This window comes from Malus domestica, chromosome 12, assembly GCF_042453785.1.
Source record: "Malus domestica chromosome 12, GDT2T_hap1".
Lineage (NCBI taxonomy): Eukaryota > Viridiplantae > Streptophyta > Magnoliopsida > Rosales > Rosaceae > Malus > Malus domestica.
This window is the reverse complement of record NC_091672.1, coordinates 27,115,517-27,130,291: the sequence shown is the minus strand read 5'-3', so window position 1 is coordinate 27,130,291 and position 14,775 is coordinate 27,115,517. Positions and strand designations below refer to the sequence as shown.

Sequence of the window (14,775 nt, the reverse complement as noted above, 5' to 3'; positions counted from 1 at the left end):
TAACTTTTTACTTACCTCAATGTTACGGCAGTCTGCTTCAGAAGACTCCATGTACCAATCACAATAACTCATGTGCAAAGTACTCAATTTTGACAACCAAATAGAAAACACCATCTAACGTTGGTTTTGACATGGAAGTTCCTCGAACAAAGCCTGCGGTTTACAAGCAAAAAATACACAAAATGCCAGGAACGATCATATGAATATATATAAAACTGCAAACTATCCAGGTTTTGTTTCTATGCATAAAAATAGAAAGATAAAAACAATTACAAGATGAGTAGTCACTTTACCATGATTGTATGTTCTGCAAGAGTAAAAGCTTTAACACTGTGTATACTGTGAAGTATGTGCGAGATCTTGCCAGAATAACCAAATCCATATGTTGCAGGTCTCAAAATAATCCCAGCCATTTCTAAATGCGATAAACTCCCCAGCTAGCTGTTGATTGTTTCCCCACTCCAGGAAAAATGTTTAAGATTTAGAGTTGTTGGATTTTTGGATCGCCGAGCCCGCCCCACTCTAACAACACCGATATTGTCCCCACCTTTACCATTTGCCCAATCCGTCAGGTGTGTGGTTTTACTACAAAATACCTCGATATTACTTAGAGTAGGGTAATTCTATTTAAACCCATTGGTTCTTAATTCTACAAAAGGCCTCAATACCACCAGGAAAGGTTCTTAATTCCACTTGAGTTTAGAGAAACATATATTAGTGAAGTTAGAGAGTCTTTCCAAGATATCATCTCCTATTTCTTGTGAAAGATCAAGTGCTCGGGGTGTAAGTGTACAATCACACCCTATAGATACAGAAGCATTTGACTCAACTTCTTTGAAATGGAGAAATATGAGTGAAGTATATGAACATTGTAATCTGTGCATTGTTGAACCTAAGTGTTTTGATGATGCTGCACAAGATGAAGCTTGGAAGGTTGCAATGCAAGATGAAATCAATATGATAGAGAAGAATCAAACTTGGAGGTAGGTAAATAGACCACTTGACAAACCAGTAATTAGGGTAAAGTGGGTGTTTGGGTCAAAACTTAAACTTTGGGCTCGGTGGAGGTTGGCCCAAGGGACAGCCTAAAAAGGGAGAGGGATTTGAAGGCCCAGTCGAAGCTCAGCCACAATCCAGAAGACAGGAGAAGCCCGTTTCTAACTAGATGCAGAGCATGCAAACCACTTGCTCACCTACCCAAGGACCAGGTAGTATAGACCAGCCAGCTAATCAGCCTATAAAGTACTTTATAGTGGCAACACAAGTAAATAGCTGATGAGTCACTACCCTTCAAACTACATTCGGGCAAGGTTGCTGCTACAGGAGGCCAAGCTAAGATGTCTATAAAAGGAGAAAGAGAAGTCAGCATCAACGACACTCAAACAAACAAATACAACCACAAACTCTGCTCAAAGCCAGATTTGCCTTCAAAACGAAGCTGTAGTCAGCCCAAGCCTTCATCCCTTTCGGGATAACCCTTTTTTGTAATAGCTCTGCTACCCTGCTCAACTCTTGCTGTAGTATCGATCTCTTTCCTAAAAACTCACCTCCCAGTCCTTTTTTCTAAGCTTTCAAACCTCTTGCAAGACGATCAGCCTTGCCCGACCCTCTTTGGTTTTTTTTTTCTTTTTATTCATTAGCCTAGCAATATGTTATATACTACAAATTGTACCCAAGTTATTTCTAGCAATATGGCTATTAAAAGGTTCTCTCAGTACTTGAATCCGATTTGAATATGTTTCCACTGTTTAAGTTAGATCTAAGTTTTAAGCCTTCGGGCATATAAGATTTGATCACCCTAAAAGTCCTTGGCCTCAAGGCATAAAAAAGAACCTGATGTGGACTTAACTCATCCACTACAAGTTTTGATAACAAGGAATCCGAAGTTACTTGGGGCGTAAGTAATCGACCTATCACTTAGTTTTATTTCTGTTATATCATGATTACCATATAACGTTCGGGGACGGGATGAATTCTGATGGGAAGCCTCAAGGCCTATACCTAAGGCCCTACAAAGGCACCTATTTGGGTTCATCTTATTTCTCAGGCAAGAACATTGAGTATAGAAGGGGTTCTGATGGGAAGCCTCAAGGCCTACACCTAAGGCTCTACAAAGGCACCTATTTGGATTCATTCTGTTCTCTACGTTCAGGTAATCAGAAGTATGATGGTTATAAGACCCATATAACCAAGAAAATGAACCGTATGTGTTTGAACACTAAGTTTAGTTATTGATTGTGAAGCCTCAAGGCCTATACCTAAGGCCCCACAAAGGCACATGTCAATAACTAAACATAGTCTCTCGAACATATAACTAAACTCAAACATTCGTTCTACATCTGTCATGCTGAAGATGGCAGTGGCACGCCTGAGCACTTAAAGGTTAATCTTGATTGTGAAGCCTCAAGGCCTACACCTAAGGCCTCACAAAGGCACATTTCAAAGTTAACTCTGTCCTTCTCTTTCAGACTTGCCCGACAAGCCCGCCAGTAAAGTAGGAGCCCGACAGAAACCATTAACCGACACCAACCTCTCGGGGAGTTGTGTGCTCGTCGGACAGGAAGCATCCCCCACGGAAATTCCAACCACGAACAGTGGGTATATAAGACAAAGCTAAATCTAGATGGATTTGTGCAGAAAAACCAAGAAAGGTTGGCGGCCAAGGGATATGCACAAAAGCCTGGTATGGATTACAACGAGACATTTACACCTGTTGCAAGGTTAGATACTATAAGAACATTGGTTGCTCTAGCTGCAAAGAACAATTAGCAGCTATTTCAACTAGATGTTAAGTCTGTTTTTTGAATGGTGTACTCCAAGAAGAAATGTATGTGGATTAACCATATGGGTTTATTGTAAAAGGAGAAGAAGACAATGTGTACAAGCTGCACAAAGCGCTTTATGGACTGAAACAAGCACCAATGGTTTGGTACAGTGAAATTGATGCTCATTTTAAAGATTGTGGATTCAAGAAGAGTGACAATGAAGCAACTTTGTATACAAAAGAGAAGAAGGGTGAATGAATGCTCATTGTGTCGATTTAAGTTGATGATATCATTTATACTGGCAGTAGTATTGAAATGATAGAAGACTTTGTTTATACCATACTTAGGGCCTCCGTATTTAGACCTCATATAAATACTCAGGGGACTCAAATGTAATTATGTAATAAATGGAGGGGCAAATATGTAAAAAGTGGAGGAGCCCTTATTCTATAAAAGGGCCTCCTCACCCTCACAAACCCTAAGCCTCCTCACATCCCCTAAGCTCTAAGCTCTCTCAAAGCTCTCACTCTCATATTCAGAGCTCTCTTTCCCTAAAAAATACAATAATCAGTGTGGACGTAACCTAAACATTGGGAGTGAACCACGATACATCTTGTGTTATTTACTTTCTTGCAGATTTACGGTCGGATTTACGTTGTTCCAAGATTTCAAGGCTGATATGATGCATAAGTATGAAATGACATATTTTGGTTTGCTGCACCATTTCCTTGGAATGGGGGTTATGCAAACTGAAAGTAGCATTTTCATTCATCAAAAGAAGTATACTACTTCCCTACTTAAGAAATTTAGATTACAGGATTGTAAACCTGTTAGTATCCCACTCGTTCCAAGTGATAAACTGAGAAAAATGATGATAACAGAGCTGTAGATGTAGTACAATTTAGAAAAAAATTGTTGGCAATTTGTTATATTTTACTGCAACTAGGCCATATATCATGTATGCTTCTTGCTTATTAGCAAAGTTTATACACTGCGCAACTAATAAGCATTATGGAACTACTAAAAGGGTGCTGAGGTACATACAAGGAACCTTAGACTATGGTTTGGAGTACAAGAAAGGTCAAGGTGCATGTTGTTTGGATTCTGTGACAGTGACTAGAATGGATCTGAAGATGTTATGAGAAGCACTTCAGGATATGCATTCACTTTCGGAAGTGGAGTATTTTCTTGGTCCTTAGTCAAGCAACATTGTGTTGCATTATCTATGGTTGAAGCAGAGTACATTAGTGCAACAGAAGCTACTGCACAAGCAACTTGCTTAAGGTTTGTGTTGGAGGATTTTGGTGAAACACATATTGTGGCAACTCCTTTAAATTGTGATAGCACCTCTGCTATTGTAATCACCAAGAACCCCATTTTTCACCAGAAAACTAAGCACATCAACCGAAATGTATCACTTTATCAAGGAGGCTTTGCAAAATGGAATCATTGATAGCAGACATATTCACAAAGGCACTGGCCAAGGAGTAGTTTTGTCATCTCAGAGAGCAATTGGGAGTAAGTTCAGTTCACAATTTAGGGGGAGTGTTAATGTGTAAATTGATGAATTGATTGATGAGGATTACAAGTTTATTAGTGTTGTGTCTTAGCTCATAGGCTAAGATTGAGTGATCAAATTGTTAGCTCATAGGCTAAGATTGAGTGATCAAATTGTAATGTGTTAGTTAAGTCTCATAGGGCTTGATAGTGGACAAGTGTCCTAATCCAAGTAGAGTATGAAATGAATGGTTGAGATTGAATTGAGGATCTGTCTCTCTCTCTCTCTTCCAACGGGTATTTTGTTGATGTGTGAGCTCACATGCTCAGTGAGCACATTTCCTTGAATATATGGAAGAATTTGCAGAGTAACATTCTCTGAATTTTCTGATTGGAATTCTTAGCTTCTTTTCTTATTCTTCTTGCCTGAGAGTTCTGCATTTCATTCCTAATCGCTAACACATTTCCCCATGAACATTTTGAAGATGTAATACTTGAATGCACTGGCATGACGATGAAATCCATTTGTAGAACCCCTGATCCAAAGTTACATGTGCCAACTTCAAGCATTGCAGATTAGACGAACAAGCTAATGGCGGCGTTTTGATAGTTACATAACCCTTGCTCACCGACAGAGTCCTCAATGATCGACAAAGAAAGATGGAAGTTGGAAATTTAAAAGTCCCCTCGAAATATACTATACTGATATCAATATAAAGCTCTTTAACTTTGCACCTTAAAGCATTACTCAGCCACGGGAGGATTCGAATTCTCACATCATCACAAACGCAAGGGTTTGCACAAAAGAGAGGACGATGCGACCAATGAATACGAAAGTGAATTATTTTAGCCTCGAAGGTTCAAGAATCTGTCCACAGAATTGAAAAACCTTGACCATTCATTGCGCGTTGATGTATGTTCTGGCAATATAAAGTTCAGCCTCGGAGTTGACAGATAGAGTGCTCTGCAGGTTTTAGATAAACTGCCGAAACGAGCGAGGTCTTTCAATGTAAGCAAGGAAAGGATTTTATGAGCAACTCCCTCCGGAAGATTACTAATCCTGTCAACCGTACACTCTGTAGGAACTTTTTGACGTTTAGAACTTCCAGTGGCCCTCAACGTACGCCGCTTCCTCATTTTGTGCCCAGGTTTGCATGATAAGCAATTGAAAGAGAAATAGAGGGTTATAGCACGGAAATAGAAACTAGATGAGTTCAAAAAACATGTTAGGGGTCAGATCAGCTCCCATCGTAAATTGTTCAAAGCATCCAAACTAAAGACAAGTAGAACGGAGCTAGCATTGTTGTTGCCCGACGGATGTTGTCGGGCAAATTTTAGGCGACGAAAAGGTATTTGGCCCGATTTCCTGTAGAAAGGGTGTTTTTTTCTTTGTAGTGTGCTGTAACAGTACTAATAACATACATTAACAACAATGCATGTACTAGCAATAACACTAACTACTAGCTAGTAACTTAAAAAAAATTGGCAATTCAAACCCAAGACAAGCGTAGCACAAAAACACTTGACAACAATGATAATATGTTGCGTACAAATCACAAGCATCCTCTCATATGGAGATAATAAAGGATAAATAAGCCGCTACAAAATAGGAAGGATAAGATAACATTACTGTAAATGATTTACATCTGATTATCCGGAGAAATTCAACAACATAAATAGAAAAAGAAACTTCACCATAGAAGCTATTCGGAAAATAAAGGAAACTTTTATTTAAATAATTGATATCATCTCATAACAAAAAAATATAACTAATTAATTGATAATGAATAAAACAAATGCAATTAAAAGTTCAAGTGAAACACAAAAATATAAAATTTCAAACCTAAATCCGCACCAATTGAAGTTCCACCAAAAATCAATGATTGAAGATCCAACAGAATTGAAGATTCAATTGAAATCAACGAAACAATACCTAAATGAATGTGGATGAATAAGTGTCAATGTCAAAATCAACGAGCCAAAAATTGCATCTAATTGTCATCAATTGATATAATCACAAATCATTAGCTAATAATTCAATTAATAATAACAAAAAACAAATAGATATGTCATGTCCCGATCCACATAGTAAGATTTGTTTGCTTTGAGCCAAGCTAGCATGGATCTATTTTTAGGCCTTCAAACTCAAAATCCGTCTTACTATGAAGATGCATTTTTGTACATACAAGACATTTCACCTTTTCTTACCATGAAGGTGCGAGATCTAGAGCATCTCGTAGTCTACTAGTGTCTTCATACTTGCCCACATAGAGTCACTGCAAGATTTGCTTCAGATCTGATTAGAAAATGAAGGAGAGGAGAAATAGAAGAAAGGGCGTGAAAACAAAGAGAAAATGAAGAGAACACAAGCACTCAAAAAGGAAAGAGAGAGCTGAAAAGGGAGAGATGGACACGTCAAAACAATAAAGGTGAGAATGAGGACACATCAAAACACTACAGGCGAGAGAGAGGACACGTCAAAACACTATAGGCGAGAGAGGTGACACGTAAAAACACCATAGGCGAGAAAGATGACACGTGAAAATACAATAGGCGAGGGAGGAGACACGTGAAAATGTTACAGTTTCAAGATATCTATCTTTCATTTATGTTGTGCTAGGATAGCACCAAACCCGTTGGAACCAACTCAAGCTAACCCACATGAAATATATCAATTTGAAAATGCAAGAACAAAATATAAAAGACACCAAGATTTTAACAAGGTTCCTCAACAGTCAGTGTAACTGGAGTACGTCATCGGAGCAGTAGGAGCTCACCCAATAATCCACTATCAACCAATTGGGAGTTTACAAAGTGTTGGCAATCTCACAACCCAAATAACCCAATACACCCAATAGCTCTCACACACCACAGAAACAAATAGAGAAAGAAATATAATGAATAATTTCTTCTCTATACATATAGTTCAAAGTTATTACAACAACAACTACTTTGATGGATGATTACTAACCAAATGAAGCAGCAGCTTCTTCTTCCTTTTGGGCTCTTTGCATCTCACGCCCCGATCCCGATATTTCCCCGAATACCAGGAGAGGCATGTGCTGGCCGACACCCGAGGGTGACGAAAGCCATTTATTGAGTGCAATTGCTGAAAACAAGAAATAGATAAGGTATATAAATATAAAAGAATAAAGAATCTGCATTTAAGGAACGTGTTCAGAGCATACGACTAACTATAATACTAAAAGAAATAATATAAAATTGAATGAATAAAAGAATGGGTCCCACACCAAGAGGACTCGAAGATGCCGATACGGAAATGCCTGGATGCCGGGATTGTATGCCTTGATTCTAAGTCCTGAAGGGGGCGCAAAACAAACATGAGTGGACCAAGTTGATATATATAATAAAACAGTTATTAACGTACTAACCCCCAGGTTTTATGAAAACACATATATAATGATAAACATAGGTTTTCCGAAACCTAGCATGATGTGCAGTATCTCAAATCATAACTTGTATATATAATAATCACTAGTGAATTGTCCGATAACCTCCAGGCCCCATGCCGGCTCCCCGTCTCTGAGCAGACAGTCAGAGGAAAATACACTTCAGGCCCCATGCCGGCTCCCCCGTCCCTTCGCTAAATAGCCAGAGGAAACACACTCCAGGCCCTATGCCAACGCCAAACCGTCGCCCGGGACGGACCAGAATCTATCCCTACGTCCCGTAGCGGAAATGACCACTAGGTAAGTACAAAACCACTGAACATATATATATTGAAAAGCAACTTCATAGTATAAAGTCATCCATCATCTATACTATAAAGAGGTGTTCGAAACATGTTCTAAATATCATATCGTCATCCATCGGATATTCTATACGAACATGGGTTATAGGAAAAATAGTAATAATTCAAACTAGCCTTAGTAAGCATGTTATCTCAAAGCGTCTTATAAAACATAATTGTTAAATCATGTCTTTCATGTATGCATTTCTACTATTAAAACATGCATTTTTAGAAGGGGTCCACTCACAGTACTTCGCCGCCGAAGAGTCACGCAACCTATCAAAGAAGAAACACCACAGATAATTGCCCCTAAGCACATAAAGAGTCCAATTAATAAAACTCTATTATAGCAATTGAATTTGGGAAAACGGACATTGAAAACGGATTCAGAACGTCGAATTACCCTAAGAAGGGTCTCGGACGAAAACCCGAAAAGTCAACCCTAAAGTCAACGTTGACCGGGGGTCAACGGTCAAATTAGGTCTAACGGGTTTTAGGCTTGAAATCTGGATTAGGGTTTAGGTTAAATAGGATTAGGATCTATTGGGTTTTGGGTTTTCTAAGGTTTTTGGTTTTGGATAGGCCTAGGAATAAAAAGGGTTAGGGTGAAAAAATGTGGTTTGGGCTTAAACCCAAACACACACACCACAAACACACACACACATAGGCCGGCCCTAAGGCCTCACCAAAGGGCTGGGCTTTAGGCCCTAATTAAAAGGAATTGGCCCAAGGCCCCTTTGGGTCTTTAAAACAATATAAATAAAGATAAAAAAAAGAAACGGGCCAGGGGATTGGGTTGGTCCAAAACGGGCTAAGGCCCGTGAGTGAGAGAAGGCCGGATGGCCTGGGTTTGTCGAAGGAGAAGGCCGAAAATTCGGCCGGAAAACCATCCAACTTTAAACGACCATAACTTTGTCACTACTCAACGAAATCAAGCGAGACAAAAATGAAAGTTATAGCCCTTGAAGAGACGAAGAGAATGGTATCTCACACGACATCTAACTCGCCGTGGTTTGGCCGGAAAATTCCTCGAAAGCCTCGGAGGTCGCCGGAAACTGGGTAAGATTCAAATGAGTATAACTTCTTCAATACGCAACGAAATTGAGTGAAACAAAAAGGAAAGTTGTAGTACTCGACGAGAGGAGTAGATTGATACCTTGCACGCTGGCCAACGCTTCGTGGTTTGGCCGTAAATGGGCTCAAAAGCCGTCGGACTCGCCGGAGGTTATTTTCTTGGTTTCGCCGTTCTTCGTAACGACGGGAGAGGTGGTGTTGTCCACCTCGAGTAGGTGGTTGTGTTGGTGGGTGTGTGTGCGATTTAGTGAAGAGAGGGAGAGAAGAGAGATGAGAGAGAGCCGAGAGGGAGAGAGACGGAACAGACAGAAAAAGAAGAAGAAGAAGGAAGGGGGTTCACGGGGGCGGGGGCGGGGGGGGGGGGGGACAGAGAGAGAAGTGAGAGGAGTGAAGGGGATGCTGCCACGTGGCAGCTTGAGGAAGAAAGAATCCAAAGCTTTAATTTCTGATTGGTAGTCAAAATAGGACCAAAATGATATATTTAAAATATTTTGGGGTAATTACAAACATATATTTTTATAACTAGGGGGCGGGTGTTACACTACAACTCTCCCTGCTCTCTGCAGAAAAATGAGCTATCAATTCTCTCTGCAGCTCTCACTTCTCTCTTATTTTCCATTGAAGAAAACCAATAATTATGGCTTTGAAAAAACCACAAAACAAGGAAACATAATCATGATGTCTCCTCATCATGATGTTCTCTCATCATTTTGTCTTTCATTCTTTTGTTTTGTTTAATAGCCGAAAGTAGATGCCAAGTTGGCCACTAATTTGACCACTATCCAACAATTTATACATTTAAAGTGGTGATTTTAACATCTCCGTTTTCTCTTTCTACATTCCATTTTTTCAATTCCTATATATAACCTAAAACTACAAAAAAACATATATAGAGGAGAAATTTGTTTTCTTCGTATCATCTGCCTTTCTTTCTTACATCTTTCATATATATCTTCTTCCATGGCTGACTAGTGAAGGCTAAATATCTTCTTCCATGGCTGACTAGTGAATGCTATCTAACTAGAAGGTGGCGGATTTTAAGAAGACAGTGGAAATCTTAAGCAGGAGGTAGATGAGCTAGGGGTGTTGTGGGGAGTCTATGGCTGTTAGTTGCAGTCCATGGTGGTTTTAGATTGCTCTGTAAGCACTCTATATAGCTTAGTAATCTAAAGTTATGAAGCAGGTGGTGGAAATTAAGTCTAATTTTTAGATTCCAATCATGACATTTCCCTACAAATAGATGAAGTTTGAGTAGGAATTTTCATAGCAAAGTTCATTCAGTTTACTTTAGAAATAGAGAGAAAAACAGCGAGAGCTTTGAAGAGAAAGAAAGAGGGTTGTAAGAATTTCAATTTTGGGTGTCTTGATTCATTCTTTTCAATTCGATTTATCATGTTTGCTTCTCTATTTTGATCTGCAAACAAACCTTTTAAGTATCTATTTGATTTTCTTATGATCCTATTTGATGCTCCGGAAAATCAAAAGAATTTAAGTTGCCAAGTGTTCATAATTTTCTTGGTGCAGATTTCAGAACTTCAGTTTCGTAGTCCCTTCTTTCATCCATGTTTTCTTTCATTACAAAGTTTGTTTTCCAAATTTTTTTTTCGTAGGATTGAAGAGGGATTCATAAGTTTTTAATCAAGTACTTATGCGAGATTTTCATTTAGATTTGACGGGTCAAAATCATGTTCCAAAAAGCTACCTTTAACCCGTGTAAAACCCTGGTGCGGTTTTTCTACACGTACTTGCTACAGTAGAAAATAAGTCAAACAAGTACAATTTGCACGAATGAGAATCCTCTCCGGATCCTCTTTGTGAGAATTTCGGAAATCCTCACATCGTGGCTGATGATCCTCACATTGTGACCGTTCATCGTATATCGTGCGGTAAAAAATTATTTTAAATATTTTTATTTAAAATTAAACTTTGTTCTTGAAAAAAACCTGATTAAACAATATACGATGAACGAACACGACTTAAGAATCATGAGAGGATGCTCATTCTAATATACACACCTATAAACTGAAATTTTAGTAAATTAGTAAAAGTACCATTACAGCTGTAAACTTTATACAAAAACACTTGAAACAGAAACTAGAAAAACCATATTATTAGTCTGTGAGCTCATTATTAGTGTGCGAAATTCCTTTTCTGAACTACTCCAATTGATAAGTCAGAATTCTCGGACTTCAAAGAAAACGTTGGCATTCGAACTCTTGGCGCTGTTTGACAACTTATCGAGAGACGACTTTGCACACTGGGGTGAATGAACAATGACCATTTTCTTCAGCTTCTCAGCATCCTTGAGGATAAACCTTATAAAGTTGATCAGGTTAGACCCGCGGGAGTCCTTGCAGATCTCTACAGTCACCTCTTCAAGCTGAGAAATGAAAAGAAGGTTTCGGGATTCCCAGTACGCCATACCGAATTTTGAACACTGAAAAGCAATAAGCATAGATCAATTGCGAATTTCCAAAAAATGTGAAGAAAGCAATAACCATGATCAAGATCCAAGACTTAAAGATAACAATCAGATTCCAACACTGATGAACTGGAAAATGTACTTCGAGAGAGCCGGGAAATGCAAACTTTTACTTACAGCGGCCTTCAACAGGTAATATTCTACTTGGTCGGTCTTGATGTACAGAGTACTCAAATTACGCATACCCCTGAAAAGCAAGACCATTCTCGGTACTAACTCATTACTAAAGTTGCCAAGATCAAGTTGCAAATGTGAAACATCGTCGAAGGGCGCTGGCAAGAGACCTCCTTCGAACAGATTCTGCAATATTTTTGAGGAAAAAATAAAAATTATGTGCAGTGTGTTACCAAAATAAAGTAGAATGGACATTATTTGGCCAAAGGTAAACCATATTATGTTCTCATTTTACCTCGATCATCTCTGCGTGTAGTATAAGAGCCCTAACCCTGCGTAAATTACAAAGAAACTCATATACTGTGTCAATGTCGTCTTCTTCAAAAAACAGATTAATCCTCGCCTTTTCCAAACACAATAATCTCCCCAGCTGGGGCTTGAGTTCATACATATGCCCAATCCACTCCAAATATTTAAGATTGGGGGCAATTACATTTAATGATCTGCATCGTCTAGTACTCCACCATATACGTATATCTTCAAGGTTCTTCCCAGAGATTGTAAGATTATGAAGTTCGTGAACGTCTTCAATAGTAAATGATTTCAAAGACGAGCTTTCAATGGTGATATCTCTATGTTTCCCGCCGTGATGTGATAGGCGTAGCTCCTTAATGCATTTGCAGGACGATGAGATCCATTTGAAAAACCCCTCATCTATATTCGCATGATGTAAATCCATATTCAGGTATTCCAAACTAGAGAAAGATGGTATGGGCACTTTGATGATTGCTGAGTACCACATGCTCACCGAAAGAGACCTCAATGAGCTAGACACAAAGACGGAAGATGGAAGTACAAAGGGCGTCACATCATCGATATCGATTTCAAGATGAAGAACTTCAACTTTACACCTTAATGCGCTCTCGATCCACGAGATCATTCTAGCTTTCTCATTATGATCACAAAAGCAAGGTGTTTCACTATGGTGAGAGAGACTCGACCAACAGATATGAAATTTTTCCATCTTATTATCCTCACGAAGATCGAAGAACCTATGCAAATAATCCAGCAACCTCAATCGTTTATCGCAAGATCCGGTATTGGTATGCGAAAACTTATCAAAATCTAATGACGGAGTTGACAGACAAAGTTCTCTGCATCTTTTGGACACACAGCTGAAACGAGCAAGGTCGGTGATAGTAATAAAGGAAAGAATGTGATGAGCAACTCCCTCCGTAACACTAGTGAATCTGTCCACCTTCCTTTTACGAGCCATTAAGCTATCTTCGCTTTTCAGAACTCCAACAAAACTGATAAATACTAGACAGAAGCTAGGAACTGCAACTTAAAACATGCTAATATTGGTCATCTCCCATATCTGAAATTGTTCCAAAAAAGGAACAATCATAACTTTAATACGTATTTCTTCTAAAAAAACTAAAAACAAAAACCGAAAATAAATAGAATTCAACCATGGATGATGATAAAGATTAAAGACATAACATACCATCATCAACCCTACTACTTAACTGGGATTTTTCGTATTCGAAAATTAAAAATTAAATTATTATTGGAGAGAAGTATTACCTCCGAAAGGAATTGGTGGAACAGGCGGATGCAAAACTGATTTCAGCTTCCTTCCTCGACCGCCCTTTAGCAGTTTCAGTTTCTGGAAATCGATAACAGAGGTTTTCTTTCTTTCGCGCTCGAATTGTTTAAGCATGAAGAGCGGTAGCGGTGGTGTGCGCTATAGTTAATCAACAGCTCATTTGCTTTTCCACTTGTTTGGTTCCAGATATGACGCGTGGCTCTTATGCAAAAGAAAAACGCATTTCAAGCTTCATCAATTAGAAGCACAACACATTACAATCAAGTACAAAATACATACAGTAGTAATACAGTTTTTCAGTATACTAAAAACACGAAGTGTATAATAAGTGTCACAATATAAGTGGTTGAATTTTTTTTTTTCAAGTATGCAACTACTAGTAGACCTAAAAAAAAACAATAAATGTACTAGTATGTTTAGTACGGTAAAGATCCTCACCGGATCATTTTCCTAGAATCCTGGGAATCCCGTGATTGTGACCATTCATCGTATATTGTGCGGTCAGAAATCATTTCAAAATTTAAAATTAAATATAAATATTATTTAACGAAAACTGACCGTACGATGTACAATAAACGTCACGATCAAAGGACCCTAGGAAAAGGATCCGTAGCACAAGTGCTCTCATTTGAAAATAAGAAGCTTTTAAGAAAGAGTAATCAGTTTTTTTTGGTCAAATAAGAAAGAGTAAACTTGATACAAGCAATTTTGTAAGTAATTATTGGGTATAGTTTAATTTTACTTGATTATTGGGTTAGGTCTGTTGACTCATTGTTTACATCATCTTATTTTTATTTTTGGGAATATCTTACAAATCCTTTTTAATTTCGAACGCCAACAATAAAGTGCAGAATAACATTTTTGTAGTGTTAACAATAACTTATAATATATATATATATATATATATATGTTAATATTTGTGTTTTTTATTTGTTTTTATATATAAACGTTTTTGGTACCATACAATTCTTATTAAATTGCTTAATCTAAAAGCAAATCTTTAGTTTTTAGGATAATACAATACTTGCATCACCTACGAGGAAATGCACATTTCACCCCTTGTGAATAAGGTAAGGTACGTTCATCGTTCGAATTTCATAAGAACAATGTTCATTTTCTTAACCTTTGGTTAAAGATTATTTCTACAATAACCACTGAATCGGAGATCTTTAATTTCAAACAGCTTAAGAAGATTCATGGTGTATTTAGTCCAAGTGAGATGTAGACCAGTTCGGTGAATAGGAGGCAGATTGTCTGCCCTCCTGTTTGGGTGCCATTCTCATCCCCTTCTATTTTGTGCGGTCACAGTTAAGTCACGTCAATATTTTATATTAATTTTTTTTATAGAGATAATAAGACAAAAAGTAATAGGAATATAAAATGTTGATATGGCTTAATTGTGACTGCACAAATAGGAGGGGATGAGGAGGGCACTCAAATCTGCCTTCCGGTAAATAATGAACCTCAATGCCCAGAAAATAGT

General features: G+C 38.2%; 1 protein-coding gene and 2 long non-coding RNA genes across 4 annotated transcripts; all 3 read right to left on the bottom strand.

Annotated features, from left to right (window-relative positions):
• Positions 1 to 5,968: 5,968 nt before the first annotated feature.
• LOC139190038 (uncharacterized) lies at positions 5,969 to 6,600 on the bottom strand. Its single transcript, XR_011574015.1, has 2 exons — positions 6,471 to 6,600; positions 5,969 to 6,195 (listed from the first exon to the last, which is right to left on the bottom strand). It is a non-coding gene; the product is annotated as an uncharacterized lncRNA (long non-coding RNA).
• A 375-nt stretch (positions 6,601 to 6,975) lies between these two features.
• On the bottom strand, positions 6,976 to 9,404 carry LOC139190037 (uncharacterized). 2 transcript variants are annotated; one of them, XR_011574013.1, is made up of 5 exons: positions 9,170 to 9,404; positions 9,005 to 9,068; positions 8,261 to 8,289; positions 7,514 to 7,581; positions 6,976 to 7,371 (listed from the first exon to the last, which is right to left on the bottom strand). It is a non-coding gene; the product is annotated as an uncharacterized lncRNA (long non-coding RNA). The 2 variants fall into 2 exon arrangements; XR_011574014.1 differs by having other exon boundaries at positions 8,261 to 8,322; positions 9,170 to 9,381.
• Positions 9,405 to 11,969: 2,565 nt separating this feature from the next.
• Positions 11,970 to 12,959, bottom strand: LOC103451275 (F-box/LRR-repeat protein At3g58900-like). Its single transcript, XM_008390698.4, has one exon. It carries the CDS (start codon positions 12,957 to 12,959, stop codon positions 11,970 to 11,972), a length of 990 nt encoding a protein of 329 aa, XP_008388920.4.
• Between the last annotated feature and the right edge of the window lie 1,816 nt (positions 12,960 to 14,775).